Source organism: Oreochromis aureus, linkage group 19, assembly GCF_013358895.1.
Source record: "Oreochromis aureus strain Israel breed Guangdong linkage group 19, ZZ_aureus, whole genome shotgun sequence".
Lineage (NCBI taxonomy): Eukaryota > Metazoa > Chordata > Actinopteri > Cichliformes > Cichlidae > Oreochromis > Oreochromis aureus.
In genome coordinates, this window is record NC_052960.1 from 22,702,986 (window position 1) to 22,719,943 (window position 16,958).

The 16,958-nt window shown below is 38.0% G+C and overlaps 5 protein-coding genes across 5 annotated transcripts; 3 read left to right on the forward strand and 2 right to left on the reverse strand.

The window, feature by feature from the left end:
- LOC120435018 (interferon alpha-inducible protein 27-like protein 2A) lies at positions 1-1,044 on the forward strand. The gene is made up of 4 exons (XM_039603746.1): positions 1-80; positions 195-218; positions 287-451; positions 807-1,044. Exons 1-4 carry the CDS (start codon positions 56-58, stop codon positions 926-928), a joined length of 336 nt encoding a protein of 111 aa, XP_039459680.1. The 5' UTR covers positions 1-55; the 3' UTR covers positions 929-1,044.
- A 1,872-nt stretch (positions 1,045-2,916) lies between these two features.
- Positions 2,917-4,095, forward strand: LOC120435017 (interferon alpha-inducible protein 27-like protein 2A). Its single transcript, XM_039603745.1, has 4 exons — positions 2,917-3,035; positions 3,150-3,173; positions 3,242-3,409; positions 3,749-4,095. Exons 1-4 carry the CDS (start codon positions 3,011-3,013, stop codon positions 3,868-3,870), a joined length of 339 nt encoding a protein of 112 aa, XP_039459679.1. The 5' UTR covers positions 2,917-3,010; the 3' UTR covers positions 3,871-4,095.
- Positions 4,096-9,254: 5,159 nt separating this feature from the next.
- LOC120434728 (interferon alpha-inducible protein 27-like protein 2) lies at positions 9,255-10,457 on the forward strand. Its single transcript, XM_039603040.1, has 4 exons — positions 9,255-9,299; positions 9,466-9,489; positions 9,562-9,669; positions 9,907-10,457. The coding sequence occupies exons 1-4, from the start codon at positions 9,275-9,277 to the stop codon at positions 10,014-10,016; spliced, it is 267 nt and encodes an 88-aa protein (XP_039458974.1). The 5' UTR covers positions 9,255-9,274; the 3' UTR covers positions 10,017-10,457.
- Positions 10,458-13,347: 2,890 nt separating this feature from the next.
- LOC116322285 (interferon alpha-inducible protein 27-like protein 2A) lies at positions 13,348-14,359 on the reverse strand. The gene is made up of 4 exons (XM_031742315.2): positions 14,242-14,359; positions 14,123-14,152; positions 13,884-14,045; positions 13,348-13,592 (listed from the first exon to the last, which is right to left on the reverse strand). Exons 1-4 carry the CDS (start codon positions 14,249-14,251, stop codon positions 13,507-13,509), a joined length of 288 nt encoding a protein of 95 aa, XP_031598175.2. The 5' UTR covers positions 14,252-14,359; the 3' UTR covers positions 13,348-13,506.
- A 599-nt stretch (positions 14,360-14,958) lies between these two features.
- LOC120435030 (interferon alpha-inducible protein 27-like protein 2) lies at positions 14,959-16,592 on the reverse strand. Its single transcript, XM_039603774.1, has 4 exons — positions 16,500-16,592; positions 16,339-16,368; positions 16,047-16,208; positions 14,959-15,266 (listed from the first exon to the last, which is right to left on the reverse strand). The coding sequence occupies exons 1-4, from the start codon at positions 16,507-16,509 to the stop codon at positions 15,181-15,183; spliced, it is 288 nt and encodes a 95-aa protein (XP_039459708.1). The 5' UTR covers positions 16,510-16,592; the 3' UTR covers positions 14,959-15,180.
- Positions 16,593-16,958: the final 366 nt, after the last annotated feature.

Sequence of the window (16,958 nt, forward strand, 5' to 3'; positions counted from 1 at the left end):
CAGCTTTCCATAACTGCAGTTGAACTCTTGGTGTCTGAGTGTTATCGTTGAAAGCATGGACATAGGCTTTGAAGAGATATGTGAGTATATATATATATTTTTTTATAACAGTGTTATTCCATTATGCAGTGGATATGAATTATTTTTATAATTGTAAAGATTTTATTTGAAATCTTTCTGTATTTCATTAACAGGCAAGGCGGTCCTTGTGTTTGCAGGTACGTCATCACATTAACCACAGCATAATTTTGATATTAAAATCTTTAATATAAACTTTTTTATCCAGTACCTGGTGGAGTTGTGATTCTGACTCCTGCCATTCTGGCTACACTGGGGTTCACTTCAGCTGGAATAGTAGCAGGCTCCATCGCTGCCAGACTGATGTCACTTGTTGCAATCACTGGTGGAGGTGGAATTGCAGCAGCTGTCATAGCAACCTTGCAGTCCTGGGGTAAACCAGATCATTTTTTATATATTCCCTCTCACTCTCTCTCTCTCTCTCTCTCTCTCTCTCTCTCTAATGTGTGTAAAAAACCCGTAACCAAACAAATAGACATGTTTTCTTACAGAGCAGGATTACCGCCAGATAAATTAGAAATTGTAATATTTTAGTCCACTTTGAATGTTGATGTTTATCTAAATGTCAAAGATATGAAATGCTCTTATTGGACACGTCTCTATAAATAAAGGTTCATGAGAAAAATAATTTATGTACATCATAAATTATTTTATGAAGAATTAAAGCTTTGCACATGTTGAACAAATATAACAAACAGCTAATGGTGTCTAATTTGATTTCACTTTAGGTGCGTCAGGTCTGTCATGGGCTGTCACTTTAGTGTTTGGCAGTGCTGGAGCAGCAGTGGCTTGGGTGCTCTCAACTGTGTGTAACGTGACTGTGATATATGAAGATTCACACAGTGAATAAACACAAACTGACCTATAAATCTTTCCTGCTGTGACAAATCTCAATCGCCTGAATGAAACTTTATTCTTATGTGTGAATGTCGAACACTCAGATTAAAGGATGATTTGAGAATTAAATTACAAAAACATTTAAAAAAACATTTTGAGTTGATTTGATTTGATTCTGGTAGTTGTTTGACATAACTGTGACGTCACACAACTGCAGTGACAACAGCAAAGGAATGTGATGAAGCCTCGCCCATGAACAGTCCTCCTTTACATTCAGGAATCAGATGAATAAAGCATTAGGGCCTTTTCTTTCTTTCTTCAAAACAAGTTCTGTACATTTAATTTCTCAGGACAGGTTAGTTTAAATGACCTGTTTTTCTTTTGTTGTATTCACTGTTTGCTTAGGAGGAAATTCCTTCTTGCATTATTATGAATCAGCACAGTGCTGTGTGCTGCAAGCTGTGGTGCTCTAACTTCCACATCTGCAGACTTATATTAAACACAGTATGATTATTAAAAAAAACAAGATTAAAAATCCCACTAAAGGTCACTTTACTCTGCTCTCCATAATGATTTCAAGTGTACTCAGGGGTCTCTAACCTGAAGTTGACTGATGTGCCACAGTCCAACTAAGATTAAAAAAAAAAAACCTGTTGTTGATGTTTAGGATAATTGAGGATTTCATTTATTCCCTGTGAAGGCTGCCAGTCACTTCAGTTGCCTACAACAGAGATACGTGGCAGCATCTGTGTATAGCAGATAGTTAAGGGCAAACTTTTGGCATTTTACCTGCTGTTTGGAAATGACAGGTGAAACCTGAGAGCAAAGTACAAAAGGAACAAAAAAACTGAGCAGAAAATTAGAAACAAAGTAGCCTGACCCATGGGAGTTCCATGTTGTAGATGTTTCCGAAGGAAAGAGCCAGCAGAATCTCAGGTTAGTGGTATGTAATGACCAGCAGTTGTGAGGCAACTGCAGATAGGTTGAATAACAATCTTAAATTGTGATAGCAGAAAGCATAGAGACACGGGATTAGTACAAGGAAAAACATGGGAAACCAAGCTCATGAGAGCCAAAATTCCTCCATGATGTAGCAGATGACTTTAAACCAAAAGGCAGAAAAGTTAAAGACTTGTTCAGTAAGTTTAAATCTAACACTCCTTTAAACCCTCCATTCAGAACATTTGAGAAATAATATTTATATAATATGACAAATCCAGCCTGGAGGTGAAAAGTGGACAGAACACAGTGAGACTAGACAAACATGGGACATGAGTGGGGAGACAGAAGGTAAATAAACATGAAGACGAGACGAACAAGAAAACAAGAGACAAGAACTATAAATGACAAACTCTGAGGAACTAGAAAACAACATACTCAGGAACAAGAAGATACATGATCTTATACTTTAAAAGAAAAAATAACCACAAGTCAAAACTTCATCCATCTTCTGCTTATCCTTTTCAGGGTCACGGGGTGGGACTTGAGCCAATCCCACCTGTTTTAGGGCAAGAGGCAGGGTACTGAGTCTGTCTCAGGGATCACTAACACATAGACACAATCGTTCACAGTCAGATTCACACATATGGGAATTTCAGACTTTCCAACTGACCTAGCCCCATTAACTGCATGTGTTTGGACTGTGCAGTTGAGCTCTTGGACTGCAGGAAGCGAGAGTACCTGGAGAGAACCTGCAGACTCCACACAGAAAGAAAGGTGGAACTGAACTCATGACCTTGCTGTGGGGCAGCACGGTGGCATGGTGGTTAGCAGGTTTGTTGTTATAATAATGAAGTTATTACCACACATAATTTGTTATTGTGCAGAGCCCATTGTTACTGCAATGAGATTATTTGGATCACTGCAAATAAATTTTTCTTTCATTTTTTATGTGGTTTCCACAATCATAAGATGAATATGTTACTGTTTAAAAAACAAAACAAAAACTACATCATAATGCTGCTCCTCCCCTGTCTAGTGTGTATTGTTCTTTTAGAAATGGGAGTGGCAATTCTTGAAAAAAAAGTGAAAGACATGCATCAGCTTTCCATAACTGCAGTTGAACTCTTGGTGTCTGAGTGTTATCGTTGAAAGCATGGACATAGGCTTTGAAGAGATATGTGAGTATATATATATATTTTTTTATAACAGTGTTATCACATTATGCAGTGGATATGAATTATTTTTATAATTGTAAAGATTTTATTTGAAATCTTTTTGTATTTCATTAACAGGCAAGGCGGTCCTTATGTTTGCAGGTACGTCATCACATTAACCACAGCATAATTTTGATATTAAAATCTTTAATATAAACTTTTTTATCCAGTACCTGGTGGAGTTGTGATTCTGACTCCTGCCATTCTGGCTACACTGGGGTTCACTTCAGCTGGAATAGTAGCAGGCTCTATCGCTGCCAAACTGATGTCATATTTAGCAATTGCTAGTGGAGGTGGAGTTGCAGCAGGAGGTCTCGTAGCAATCTTGCAGTCCTGGGGTAAACCAGATAATTTTTTATATATTCTCTCTCTCTCTCTCTCTCTCTCTCTAATGTGTGTAAAAAACCCGTAACCAAACAAATAGACATGTTTTCTTACAGAGCAGGATTACCGCCAGATAAATTAGAAATTGTAATATTTTAGTCCACTTTGAATGTTGATGTTTATCTAAATGTCAAAGATATGAAATGCTCTTATTGGACACGTCTCTATAAATAAAGGTTCATGAGAAAAATAATTTATGTACATCATAAATTATTTTATGAAGAATTAAAGCTTTGCACATGTTGAACAAATATAACAAACAGCTAATGGTGTCTAATTTGATTTCACTTTAGGTGCGTCAGGTCTGTCATGGGCTGTCACTTTATTGTTTGGCAGTGCTGGAGCAGCAGTGGCTTGGGTGCTCTCAACTGTGTGTAACGTGACTGTGATATATGAAGATTCACACAGTGAATAAACACAAACTGACCTATAAATCTTTCCTGCTGTGACAAATCTCAATCGCCTGAATGAAACTTTATTCTTATGTGTGAATGTCGAACACTCAGATTAAAGCATGATTTGAGAATTAAATTACAAAAACATTTAAAAAAACATTTTGAGTTGATTTGATTTGATTCTGGTAGTTGTTTGACATAACTGTGACGTCACACAACTGCAGTGACAACAGCAAAGGAATGTGATGAAGCCTCGCCCATGAACAGTCCTTTACATTCAGGAATCAGATGAATAAAGCATTAGGGCCTTTTCTTTCTTTCTTCAAAACAAGTTCTGTACATTTAATTTCTCAGGGCAGGTTAGTTTAAATGACCTGTTTTTCTTTTGTTGTATTCACTGTTTGCTTAGGAGGAAATTCCTTCTTGCATTATTATGAATCAGCACAGTGCTGTGTGCTGCAAGCTGTGGTGCTCTAACTTCCACATCTGCAGACTTATATTAAACACAGTATGATTATTAAAAAAACAAGATTAAAAATCCCACTAAAGGTCACTTTACTCTGCTCTCCATAATGATTTCAAGTGTACTCAGGGGTCTTTAACCTGAAGTTGAAGACAAAGTACAAAGTCAAAGCAAGTACAAACAAACTTGTTGTGTTCATCTTGGCTACGGTTAGAGTAACCAGTGTGCTAGTCAGTAATGATTTCCTCCCTACAAAGCTGTGGATGAAGTCTCACAGCTTTGTAGAGAGGGAGGGAGGAGCTCGAGTTATGGCATGCAAAGCAACATCAGGTATGAAAATGGTATGAAACCCAAAATATCCTATCTTTAAGTCTGACGTCATTAGCCATGTCTGGGCCCAAACTCTGCTGCAGGTCCCAAAGTCAAACGATCACTGCAGCATTACTGAGAGTTGAAATACTGTCTAAATACTTTCATCAGTAATAAGATAACCAGTGTGGATGCTCTACAAGGCGTAACAATTAAGTTTAACTTTTAGGCATCCATGAAAACATGCATGCTATGTCATGAATTTATTAAATTTAATCGAGTTAGAAGTTAGCAGGGAGTTAGCTCGCTAGCTTCCATTTAAATATAATGGGTGTTTCCAAATTCATGGGCTGCATCCTCCTGCGGCCGCATTTGTATATATACCATGTTCTGACTGAGGGATTTCTGAAACAAATTAAGATGTACAGCTCTGCTATCACTTCCGACATAAATGAAGACAGGAAACTAAACAGCAGTGACGTTTGTAGGGTTACTGAAGTTGGGCTAGCTGGTATAAGAGCTGTGTCCCAAAACATATGCTGCATTCTCCTGAGGCCGCATTTGTAGACCGATTATGTCACAGCGACGCAACGAAGGCTGTCCCAATTCGTAGACTCCTCTGAATCCGGCCGACAAATGCGTCCTCCTTTTCCCCAGATTTGAAGGATGGGTCGAGTGTTTCCTTCGTGGCCCACCATATCCCAGAATTCATTGCGCGGCCCAGCCAATTCCAGTTTCCAACAATGGCGGCTGCTACTAAGTTTTAATATTACTCTTATTACTCTTTCTAGGTCACAAAATAAACTTTTAACATATTTTCAGGCGAGAAAGTAGCTGTGTAAACTTCAAATATCTGCTTGGTTTATCAAGACATCACATATTTGCAAAAGTGCTCCGATGTTTTTGGAGACGTCTGTTACCCACCCGCTCGATAGCTAGCCGGGGGGTTCAATGGTCACTGGAGCCGGCGAGAAGTTTACGTGATATATAAACCAATCAGCTAACTTAAAAATGTTATTGTTTGGGTTTTTTCAGTGTTTTATTTGTTCCAGAGTAAAACGGTTTGGCTGAGATCAAAGTTATTAGATTAGATTAGATTAGATTAAATAAAACTTTATTAATCCCTCGGGTGGGTTCCTCCGGGATTTCACACAGCTGAATAAACGTCAAACAGAAAACTGATTAAACAGAAGTGTGAGATGGTAGAGTTGGGGAGTTTATTCCAGTGTCCTGATATATTTTAGATAGCAAGGAGCAGACGGCTGAGTTTATTAAACTCCACCGAGACAGCGGTGACGCAGATCTGAAGGCTAGACTGTCCCATTTCACAGCCTCGCACTTCCAGCCTTCTCTGGCCTTCGAAGGACCCGGTCCACGTAGACCGCAAAGGCTGGGTCCTCTGAAGGATGTGGCCTAGGTTTTGGGACGCAGCTAAGATGATGTACTACGTGATCGCTAGCGACACAGGTATGTTAGCATAACATTAGCCCAGTGAAGCTGGAGGATGAACGCTAACGAACGGAGGACTTTTTTCTCCTCTCGATAAAGGTTAATGTGAGGGTTCCCAATGCTTAGGGACAAATGTAATCGCATGGCAGGATGCTGTAAACGTACCAAACTTCAGTCAGGAGAACCACGGAGATAATTCATCCACAATACGAGGTTAGTCATTAACACAACAGCCTTATTAAACGCAGAGTAGTTTGGGCCCGGAGGCAGCATTCATCACGTCATCACTTAAAGACCGGATAGAAATGACAGATTGGTTATAAATAACGTACTGTCATTTTATTTTGGGCGGTACAAAAAAGTCACTGTCTGTTAATCTATAACTTTATGTATTCTCAAAAAAAATCATTAAAAACAACAAATTTTAATGTAATTTTAATTGTTCAGGTCTTTGGGGTGTGGGATGTAACACAGGAAAGACAGCAGGTACCAACTAGTGTAAAATGTCTTCAGGTACTTGAGTCATACCTTAATTCTGGTTTTAATTTTGTTAAGAAAAATAATGAGAAACAGAAAGGAAATAAAATGGGTGAGTATAAAAGGCTTATCACAGCAGACACAAGAGCAGAAGTTGAGATGAATTATAAGAACAACCAACGTTTCAGGAGCCCTGGACAGGAGATCCTACGAAATGGCAGCACTAGAAATTATGACAGGACACAGTTTCACGTAAGCGTTGTTTGACTGCATTTAATCCCAGTCATTTCCAGAGAGAGATTAAAGGTTGAAGACTGATTTATAACAAGTCCCCACACAAACATAGATAAAGCACTAAAAGCACCTCACTGATAAGCAAGAAGTGCAATAAATGATTGAGAAGTGATACATGCTGTATGCATACAGGCGTCAAATAATAAAAAAAGAATATCTCAATTGCACTTTCAGCTTTATTATACTGCATTTAACCCTAATCATTTTCACCTAATCCAGAGTGATGGACTACAAGGATACTTGGAGCATGAGAAGCAAAATTTTGAAAATCCAATGAAGGAGAAATCTGAAAATCAGAAAAAAAGAAACAAGGCTGTAGCTTACCTTGTGGGCCTGAATGCTGGCAGAGGACTGCCCTCACACTGAAATCAGATGCATCTGCTTCTTGGTGTCAGGATGAACCAAACTGGGTGCTGAGGTGAATAGTTTTTTCAGCTGCTTGCACTTCTTTGGACCAGACAAAAGTATCAATTGTGGAGGTAAGGCGAGTGAGTGGCGCTGCTACCTGGCTTTAGTTATGAATGAAGTGAGGCAAAACCAAGGAAACACTGAAGATGCCCTAAATTTGTTGTCACGATTTGCAGAGGCGGCAGATCGTGTGTCGTTTTAGGGAGCAGACAAAGGAAGGAAACAGAATTCCTAACAAAAGGCGAGCCATTTATCATGACTGGTGGCAAAACTAACAAACAAAAAGGCAAAAGCCAACTGAGAAGGAGCTAAGACAAACTAAACTGGAAAAGCTAAACTAAACACGTGAACAAAGGGAACGTAAAACATGAAAATCTGGACACAGATTCCTGAGACATGGCGGGATACAAACAGACGATCTGACCCAGAATAAATGACAACTTACAACATAAATACATAAGAGGGTGACGAGGGAAGAGGTGGGGTGAACACAGCTTGGGTGAATAAACAAAATGACATGGGGAAAGTAAAACAGAACACAATGAACACGGGAAGGAATACTACCAAAATAATACAGGAAACATGCAGACTAAGACACACGGACTTGACTCAGGGAACGGGGGCGAAACAGGGGAGAACCAGACTTGGGAACATAGAAACATGAACGGGAGACGAAAACACGGAGAGAGACATGGACATAACATAAGGAACATACACCGAGGACATGACAAACTCACACAGGAAATAGGGAATGATGCATCAACAGGAAAACATGATAAGTCTAACTAAACTTAAAAGCATAACCAAGGCTAAACTTCATACTAATAGTAAAGGTAAAACTTAAACGTTTCCCCCAAAACAGCAAAAGAAACAAAATTATAAAATAAACTCAAAATGCTGGGTCAATGACCCAGAACCCTGACAGGAGTGTTAAACACTCATCCCCCTCCATGATGTGGACCAAATGGAAGGCATTACAAAGGTCCGGTTTAGTGAAATTGGTGTCCCCTTGGAGTGGTTCAGTGAAGGTGATGAGAGGTGAGGGGTATTTGTTTTTCACTGTGATTTCATTTAAACCTCTGTAATCAATACAGGGACACAGCGTCTTATCTTTTTTTGGCCACAAAGAAGAAACCTGCGCCTACCAGGGAAGAGGAAGGATGGATGATGCCTGCTGCGAAAGACTCTTGAATATATTTTTCCATAGCCTTCCTCTCAGGCCATGACAGGCTGTAAAGACGGCTCAAAGGTAGTGGAGTTTCAGAGAGGATGTCTATGGCACAGTCATAGGGCCTGTGAGGGGGGAGTGATATAGTTTTAACCTTAGTGAAAACCTCTTGAAGATCACGATACTCCTCTAGGACAGAAGACTGATCCGGAGGTTCAGTGAGTGCCGGAGGCGGGTTGCTTGAGGAGGCGGGTTGCTTGAGGAGGCGGGTTGCTTGAGGAGGCGGGTCGCTTGCAGGCAGTTAGTTTTTCAACCCATTTGGCCAACCAGCCTCGGCATGAGGCAACTACAGGTGGGTTGAATAATAATCCTAAATCGTAGCGCAGAGACACAGGATAAGCACAAGGGAAAAACTTGTGCTAACCGAGTACATGAGAGGCAAAATACCACCATGAGTAGTAGTAGACGACTTTAAAAGGCTTGTTTAGTCTGTTTAAGTAGTACTGGGTTAAAGACCCAGGACCATGACAGGTTTGTTTATTATAAAGTTATTATTACAAAACATGTTATGTGCATAGCCTGTTGTTACATGCAATGACTTTATTTGGATCATTGCAAAGAAATATGTTTTGTTTTCTTTTTATAAGGCAATGAAGTCAGTGTTTCCACAAATATGAACTACAGATGAATATGTTAGTGTTATATTTTTAAAACTACATCCCTATGCTGCTCCTCCTCTGTTCATATATGAGAAATGGGAGTGACAGTTCTTGGAAAACAAAAGTAAAAAACATGCATCAGGTTTCCATATCTGCAGTTGAGCTCTTGGTGTCATCTGTGTGTTGTCTTTGAAAGCATGGACATAGGCTTGGAAGAAATATGTGAGTATCTATCTATCTATCTATCTATCTATCTATCTATCTATCTATCTATCTATCTATCTATCTATCTATCTATAAAACAGTGTTATCCTATTATGCAGTCTATATGAATTATTATTGTTACTGTAAAGATTTTATTTGACATCTTTTTGCATTTCATTAACAGGCAGGGCAGTCCTTGGGTCTGCAGGTACGCCATCACATTAACCACAGCATAATTTTGATATGAAAATCTTTAATATAAGTTTTTTTTTCAATCTAGGACCTAATGGAACTGTGATTCTGACTCCTGCCATTGTTGCTGCATCGGGGTTCACTTCAGCTGGAATAGCAGGAGGCTCCATCGCTGCCAAACTGATGTCATATTTAGGTGGCTTTTAATGTTTATCTAAATGTCAAACATATGAAATGTTCTTATTGGACACGTCTCTATAAATAAAGGTTCATAAAGGCTGTCAACTGTGTGGGGGCTCCCCACACAGTTGACAGCCTTTCCAACAATAAATAAAATAATTTATGTAAATCAGGGGATGAAGATGAATAATAAAAGCTCATGTTGAACAAGTATAACAAACAGCTAATGGTGTCTAATTTGATTTCACTGTAGGTGCAGCAGGTCTGCCATGGATTGCCACTTTATTGTTTGGCAATGTTGGAAAAGCAGCAGGTTGGATGTTCTCATTTGCGTGTAATGTGACTGTTATATATGAAGATTAACACAAACTGGCCTATAAATATTTCCTCCTGTGACAAATCTCAATATTCTGAATGAAACTTTATTCTTATGTGTAAATTTCCAACACTCAGATAAAGCATGATTTGAGAACTGAATCATTGATTAAAATTGTTGCTGATTTTTATCCATCATTTTGAAATAAAATATCATTGTAGAGGATGAAGATCTTTTATCAGATCCAAAGACTGATATGATGCTTCTGTTCTCTTCATGAATTTAATTTGAAAATGAAAAAACATGCAAAATAAAAGTATTGTTGTTTTTATTGTAAACACCATCATATAATGTACAGTAACAATATCAAATCCATAGTCCATAAATGTATCACTCTTACAGACCAAGTAATCTATCTGTATCTAATGGGCTCAAACACCCGTTTCAGTCAGTGACGGGCAATTTACACGTTTTTTGTAATGTGTTTCTTTTCCTGTCTCTCTCCATTAAAATTGAACTACCATAAAAATTCGAGACTCTTCATTTCTTTGTAAGTGAGGAAACATACAAATTCTTCAAGGGTTCAAAAAATTATTTCTACCACTTTAAATGAAACATGGAAGAAATATAAAAAGTGGATTTAAAGACCTGAAGACAACACTGATAATTTCAGGACTGAGATGACCTACAATAATATCATTGATGGAGATACAAATTAAGGCATATCTGTTAGAAAGAAAGTCTTTTTTTTTTTTTTTTTTTTTTTTTTTTAAACCAGGCTCTTCACTGATATACTGCTTGGTGTTTGTTTTCTGCAGCTGTGATTTACTGGTCAGGTGTGTACTAGCATAATCCCACAATCCTATTGGAAGGTCAGACCATGCAAGGATTAGAGAAATTGCAAACAAAACAAAACAAAAGCAAAGAGCTTCATCACTGACTCTGTTATTCTCTATAATTATCTGTTATTATCCTAAAGCTCATGGCAGTTCAATTAGAAAATGGCTGGAAGGGCTGCCATGAGAAGCCTCTTCTCTTTTAAAAGAACAAGGCAGCACAGCTTTGCAAAGTTTCATCTAAACAAAACACAAAACCTCTGGAAAATGTCAAGAGAGGGAATTTCTTTTTCTGTGATGGAACAGTTCATGGAGGACAGGAACTTTATTGCCTTAAGTGTTGCTTCTTAATTTTGCATTTTTTTTTTACATTAAAAAGCTTTTCTGAATGTTTGACATGTAGTTATGTTTTTTTTTATTGCTCTTGTTTATTTATTTATTTTTTATCCTACTTGTTCATTTAAATTTGTACTATTTCCATTTTTGAAGCACTTTGTAACTTCTGGTAGTTGTGACATAATTGTGACGTCACACAACTGCAGTGACAACAGCAATGGAATGTGATGAAGCCTCACCCATGAATAGTCCTCCTTTACATTCAGGAACCAGATGAATAAAGGATTAGGACCTTTTCTTTCTTACTTCAAAACAAGTTCTGTACATTGAATTTGTCAGGGCAGGTTAGTTTGAATGACCTGTTTTACCTTTTGTTATATGTTCTGTTTGCTTAGGAGGAAATCCTTTCTTGCATTAAGAGCAGTGGGTTGGGTGATCTCATCTATGTGTATCGTGACTCTGAAATGCGAAGATTAACACATTGAATAAACATATACTGGCCTACAAATGTTTCCTCCTGTGACAAATCTCAATATCCTGAATGAAAATGTATTCTTATATGTAAATGTCAGAGACTCAGATTAAAGGATGATTTGAGAATTACAAAAATGTTTGATAACCTTTGTTGCTGATTTTTTCCCATCATTTTGAAATAAAATATCATTGTAGAGGGTGAAGATGTTTTATCTGATCCAATGACTGATATCATGTTGTCTTTACAAATTTAATGTGAAAATAAAAGCGCATGCAAATTAAAGTCCAGACCTTAACCTGACTGAAATGCTGTGGTGTGTGGGTCATCGGGACTGCATGAGACAAAAACAGTATCCTGTAACTCAGCCAGGGTTGCTCTCATGGTCAGTAAGACAACACGTTATTTGGAAAAGGTTAGAAAATAGGGAAAAATCTTTAGTGCTGAGAGGCTGGGACTAGTTTGGGGCACCAACGAAGGGATAGTTTAGTGCAAACTATAATTTCTCCCCATCAGTTTTAACCAATTAGATAGACGCACATTCTCATATAAAATTTTGTATACTGCTGAGCCACGTTACTCTCTTTTGGGAAGACTGGCTGCAGTTAACAGCCTGTGGTTTTCTGAACAAAAGGGATCTGTCAGGGTTCCTGGGTCATTGACCCAGTGTTTTCAGTTTTGGACTTTGTCACTGTTTCCTGTTTTATTATGTTAGCTTTGACCTGTGTGCGTTATGTTCTATTCCACTTCCTGTGTTATTAGTTAGATTTAATTCAGCTGTGTGTATCACCTGGTTCTTATTATCATTACCTAGTGTATTTAAACCCTCCGTTTCTCTCAGTTTATTGTCCTGTCATTGTTGATTCTGCATGTGTGTTTCCGGTTCAGTTCAGTCATCTTATGTTCTTTTCCTCCTGTCGGTATAATAAACACCATCCTTTACCAGCGTTCAAGTCCTGCGTTTGGGTCCTCTCTTCCTTCTCTCCACACACCTGCACATGAGCCTGACAGGATTCATGTAGATGCTCATCTTTAATCATTCAATGCCTTACAAATACATTTATCAAAGGAATAAATGTTTTGGAGGTGAGTTCTCAAGGTGAATAAACGAACATGCTAACAGTTGCTGTAATCATGATGATGATAATCTGTGAGGTGACATTAAAATGGCTTCCTGTTAACTGTAAACTAAAAGAGAGAAAAACTATACACATGGCAGTTATGTTCAGTTCTGACTGCACTCTTAAACCTGCCTTATCAGTCGTCCATCTGTAAGAACTTCTGTTGTTCTTGTATTTAAGTTTAAGAGTACAGTTAATATTACAAACAGCTAAAAACAATATTATTGTTGTAATACTTTGCATTGTTGTAATACTTAACCCTTTCGTGCATGAATTATGACAACTTCGATCAGGAGTTTTTTCTTAAGTATTTTTATTCACCTTTAGGCATAAAAAGGTGAATAAAAATACTTAAGAAAAAACTCCTGATTAACGTTGTCATAATTCATGCATGACCGGATTAAATAACAACAAATACAATGAAACACTTCATTCATCTACAGTAACATTAAATGACCAGTGGTATGACACATCAGTGTCCAATGTAGTGGTTTATGTGCAAGTAAACCATCAACACTGACACAAATACAAGAAAACAGCCTTTGAATAGCTGTCCACTGTAGTGACCACTGCGCGTGAAAGGGTTTATTTAAAATAAGACAATGAGGTAGTAAACCTTTTAAATGCATTTTTATTAAATTTAATATAATTTTCTAATAGTCAAAACATAATAATGAAAAAGTGTTTGCATAAAATGGTGAGAAAAAACTTTAGCAGAGTAACAAGACTTCCAGTTTTGGCATAAAGCAAATATATGAGTTCTTCATGATTTTCAGCTGATGAAACTCGCCAACCATCCCACTGCTGCTCCAGCACCAGCCACAGCAGCACCAACAGTAGCTGACAGACCAGCTGCACCTGCATCACCATTACACAAAGAAGCTGAGAAATACTTATACTTTGTGCCTAATAAGTAAATATCACTTCGGTCCTGCTGATATCACAGTGTACTGTATCATTATCATCATCATTATTCACAGTTATCGTTATCATTAATGATATAATTGATGATGTCATTGTTATATTTATTATCATAATGACACAATAGTGTCATTATCCAATCTAAAATTGTGATATTTTCATGAAAATTGCCTTTTTGCATGTTGTTGCAAGTTAAAATCCGAATAAAACGTCTAATTATTAATTTACCTGCTGACTGCAAAACAGCCACCACACTTCCAGCTGCCACTCCTCCTCCATTAGCAACTGCAGCAGACGACATCATGCCTGCAGCGTAGGAGCCTGCAGCTATTCCTGCTGAGGTGAAACCAGCAGCTCCCAGAAGAGCAGGAGCGGCGACTACAGCACCTACTGCAGGAAGACAAGACATGGATCAGACATAGATCGGGCTTTGATTCAAATGAGTTAAAATTAAATAAACTGCTTACCTGCTCTTGCAGCACTGCACACAGCTGTCACTATAACACAACATAAGAACAGACATTAAAATCCATCTTTTTTTTTCTTTCTCAAAGACGATCCATGCACATAAACTCAAATGACTCACCGGGGTCCATGTCTTTATCTGCTCTGCGTCTGCTCTGAAATGGGCTGATTTTTATAGCAAGCAAGGTTTCATTTCCTCGGAGACAAAACTTTATTTTCACTGCTGAACAACAGAGGGCGACAGAGAGCAACACAGAGTGGAGAGTGATTTCTCTTTACTTTTTGTGTTTCTTATTTCTGCTTATATTGATAAATGGGGTGGTGTTAGTAGGTTTACGAAGGGATCACATGTATAAAATAAAGAAACCAGTGTGTTTGTGACCGTAGCTTCTGAAAGAAATGTTCTTTATATCATAAAATAAAATAAATATATGTTGATTTCGTTCATGAAAGAATTGCATTAGATTAAATGCCATTACGTCATTCATAACAGTTTAAATGTCGGAAATCAGTTTTTGGCAGACCATCAATTTATAACCAGATGGAAAGATATCACGTATTTGTCAGCAGATAATAATGCAGTGAAAAAATAAAATCCAAATAATTTATGCTTACAGGTAGAATTTGTATCATGTGCGACACTCAGTGTGTCCAACTTTGTGTTTTCACTTCAAGCTTTGGTGATCGCTTTATTTTTATAGCAAATATAGTAAGTATGTCAGCCTTAGGACTCAGTTACATAAAAATAATGATACATGTCTTATTTTTTTAAGATAACACATACATAAATAAATAATAACATATAAACATAACAATACAAATAACCACAACTTTAAAATGTTTTTCATTATTTTATTAGGGCTTTATTTAAAGTTGCACAATTTGACCGTGTTCATGTGTTTTGTAATAAAACACCACAGCATTACCAGCACTCAAATTTCAGCCAAGCTTTGCTGAAGCATGACGCTGATAGTATTGCAACTGTTTCCAATTGGCAGCAGTAAATATATCATTTATTACTATTATTATTTTTTCTTTCTGATTATCATAATTCCTGGTCTCAGATGAGAGCAGCCACCAATCCTCCAACAGCTCCTCCAACAGTACCCACGGCTGCGGTGGCGGCCCCAGACAGACCTGCCATACCTGCAGAGAGAAAACAAGCTTCAGAATACCAGACAGCTGATCGAGCAGTTAGATCAAGTAACTGAGTTGCATAGAAGAGAGGAGGCTTTATCCTACGACGGAGTATTAGAGCCACAAGAGAAATATTGTTGATATGGAAATTACTGTTTGAACACAAACTGCCACATGCGCTATATCCACTAAAGAAAATTACTTATTTAGATGAGTTAGTGAAACAAATTGATCAGCTGTCTTGTAATACAACATTCACCCTTTTTATTGCACGAAGGTGTAACCATCGATAACCTCGCATCTGTCCATTCAACACGTTCTCACTCCCTAAGCGTAATATTTTACGCTATGTGACAAATCGTCAACATTTTACGCTTTCGGGTACCCAACACGTTCCTACATGACGAGATCGCAAAAATGAGAACGCTCTGGTCCATTGCCAGCCGTGGCTTTTTGTACAACCTAACACTTATCATCACACTGTGTTTATGAGCTAAAAGAGAAATCATTTCTTTCTTTGTTACTAAAACTGATTCTGAAGCACAATTTCACAAACTCTGATGATATACAGTAGCAACTGTGGCAGTTTGTCTTCAGACACTTGTAATCTCCACATTTCGACTTTATTCTCAAAATGATAATATTTTTCTTAACGTGGCCCTAATAGTCCGTCAGACATCGCCACTGCAGCACAGTCGCATGTTATTGTTTCTTGGATCTTTCAGGTTTATAATAAAGGTTTTGAGTAATCGCTGATAAAACATTTATTACTTTTTTTTTTTTTTTTACCTGCTGACTGCAAAACAGCCACTGCACTACCTGCTGCCACCCTCCTCCATTGGCTATAGCAGCTGCAGACATCCAGCTTGCAGCGTAGGAACCAACTGCTATTCCAGCTGAGGTGAAACCTACAGCCCCCCAGGACAATAGGAGCAGAGACCACTGCTCCACCTGACAACAGGAAGAAACACTTGGTTACTGATCATCAGGATGCTTCAAAATGAATACATGTATGATATGTGTGACTTCACTTTTGAGTTTTAGAGGTAAAAAGACATCAATAAACAAAGAGGTTTGTTACCTGCCCCGGCTGCGATTGCTGCGGCTGTCACTGAAACATAAGAAAGAAAGAAAAAAACATCTTACCAAAGCTCAGCCTGAAATATTTAGACATTTTCTGTGATGCTACAATCACAAGCTTATATGATGTAGAGATGATTTGAAAAAGGCAGCTGTACTCACACAGACCCATTGTTGCACTCAGGATCAGGAGCCTAAGCCTGGACTGTGTTGGACGACTGGACTTATATAGGAGTGTGAGGATCAGCTGTTTTCCTGGAAAATGAAACTCTTAGAGTCGGCGTCACTGGGTCTGCAAGAAGTAACTACACTTTCTTTAGTCATCATGGAACAAGTGATTGTCAGGTTGGATCTCAGGGGTTTGACATATTTATTTATTTAATGCTATCTTTATTATGGATTTCACACACGGGTTATTTCAAGGGTTTTTCTTTCTGTTTTAATCCTTATGTTGAATCAGTTGCTTAAAATGAAAACAAACAAGAACAAGCTTATCATAGAGAGTGTATATAAAGGTCACTGAAAATGTGTATGTATTATGTGTGGGAGCAAAAAGATCACTGGCAGATCTGTAAGGACGGCAGATGTACTGCACTTCTTTAAACCTCGGACCTTCCTCAG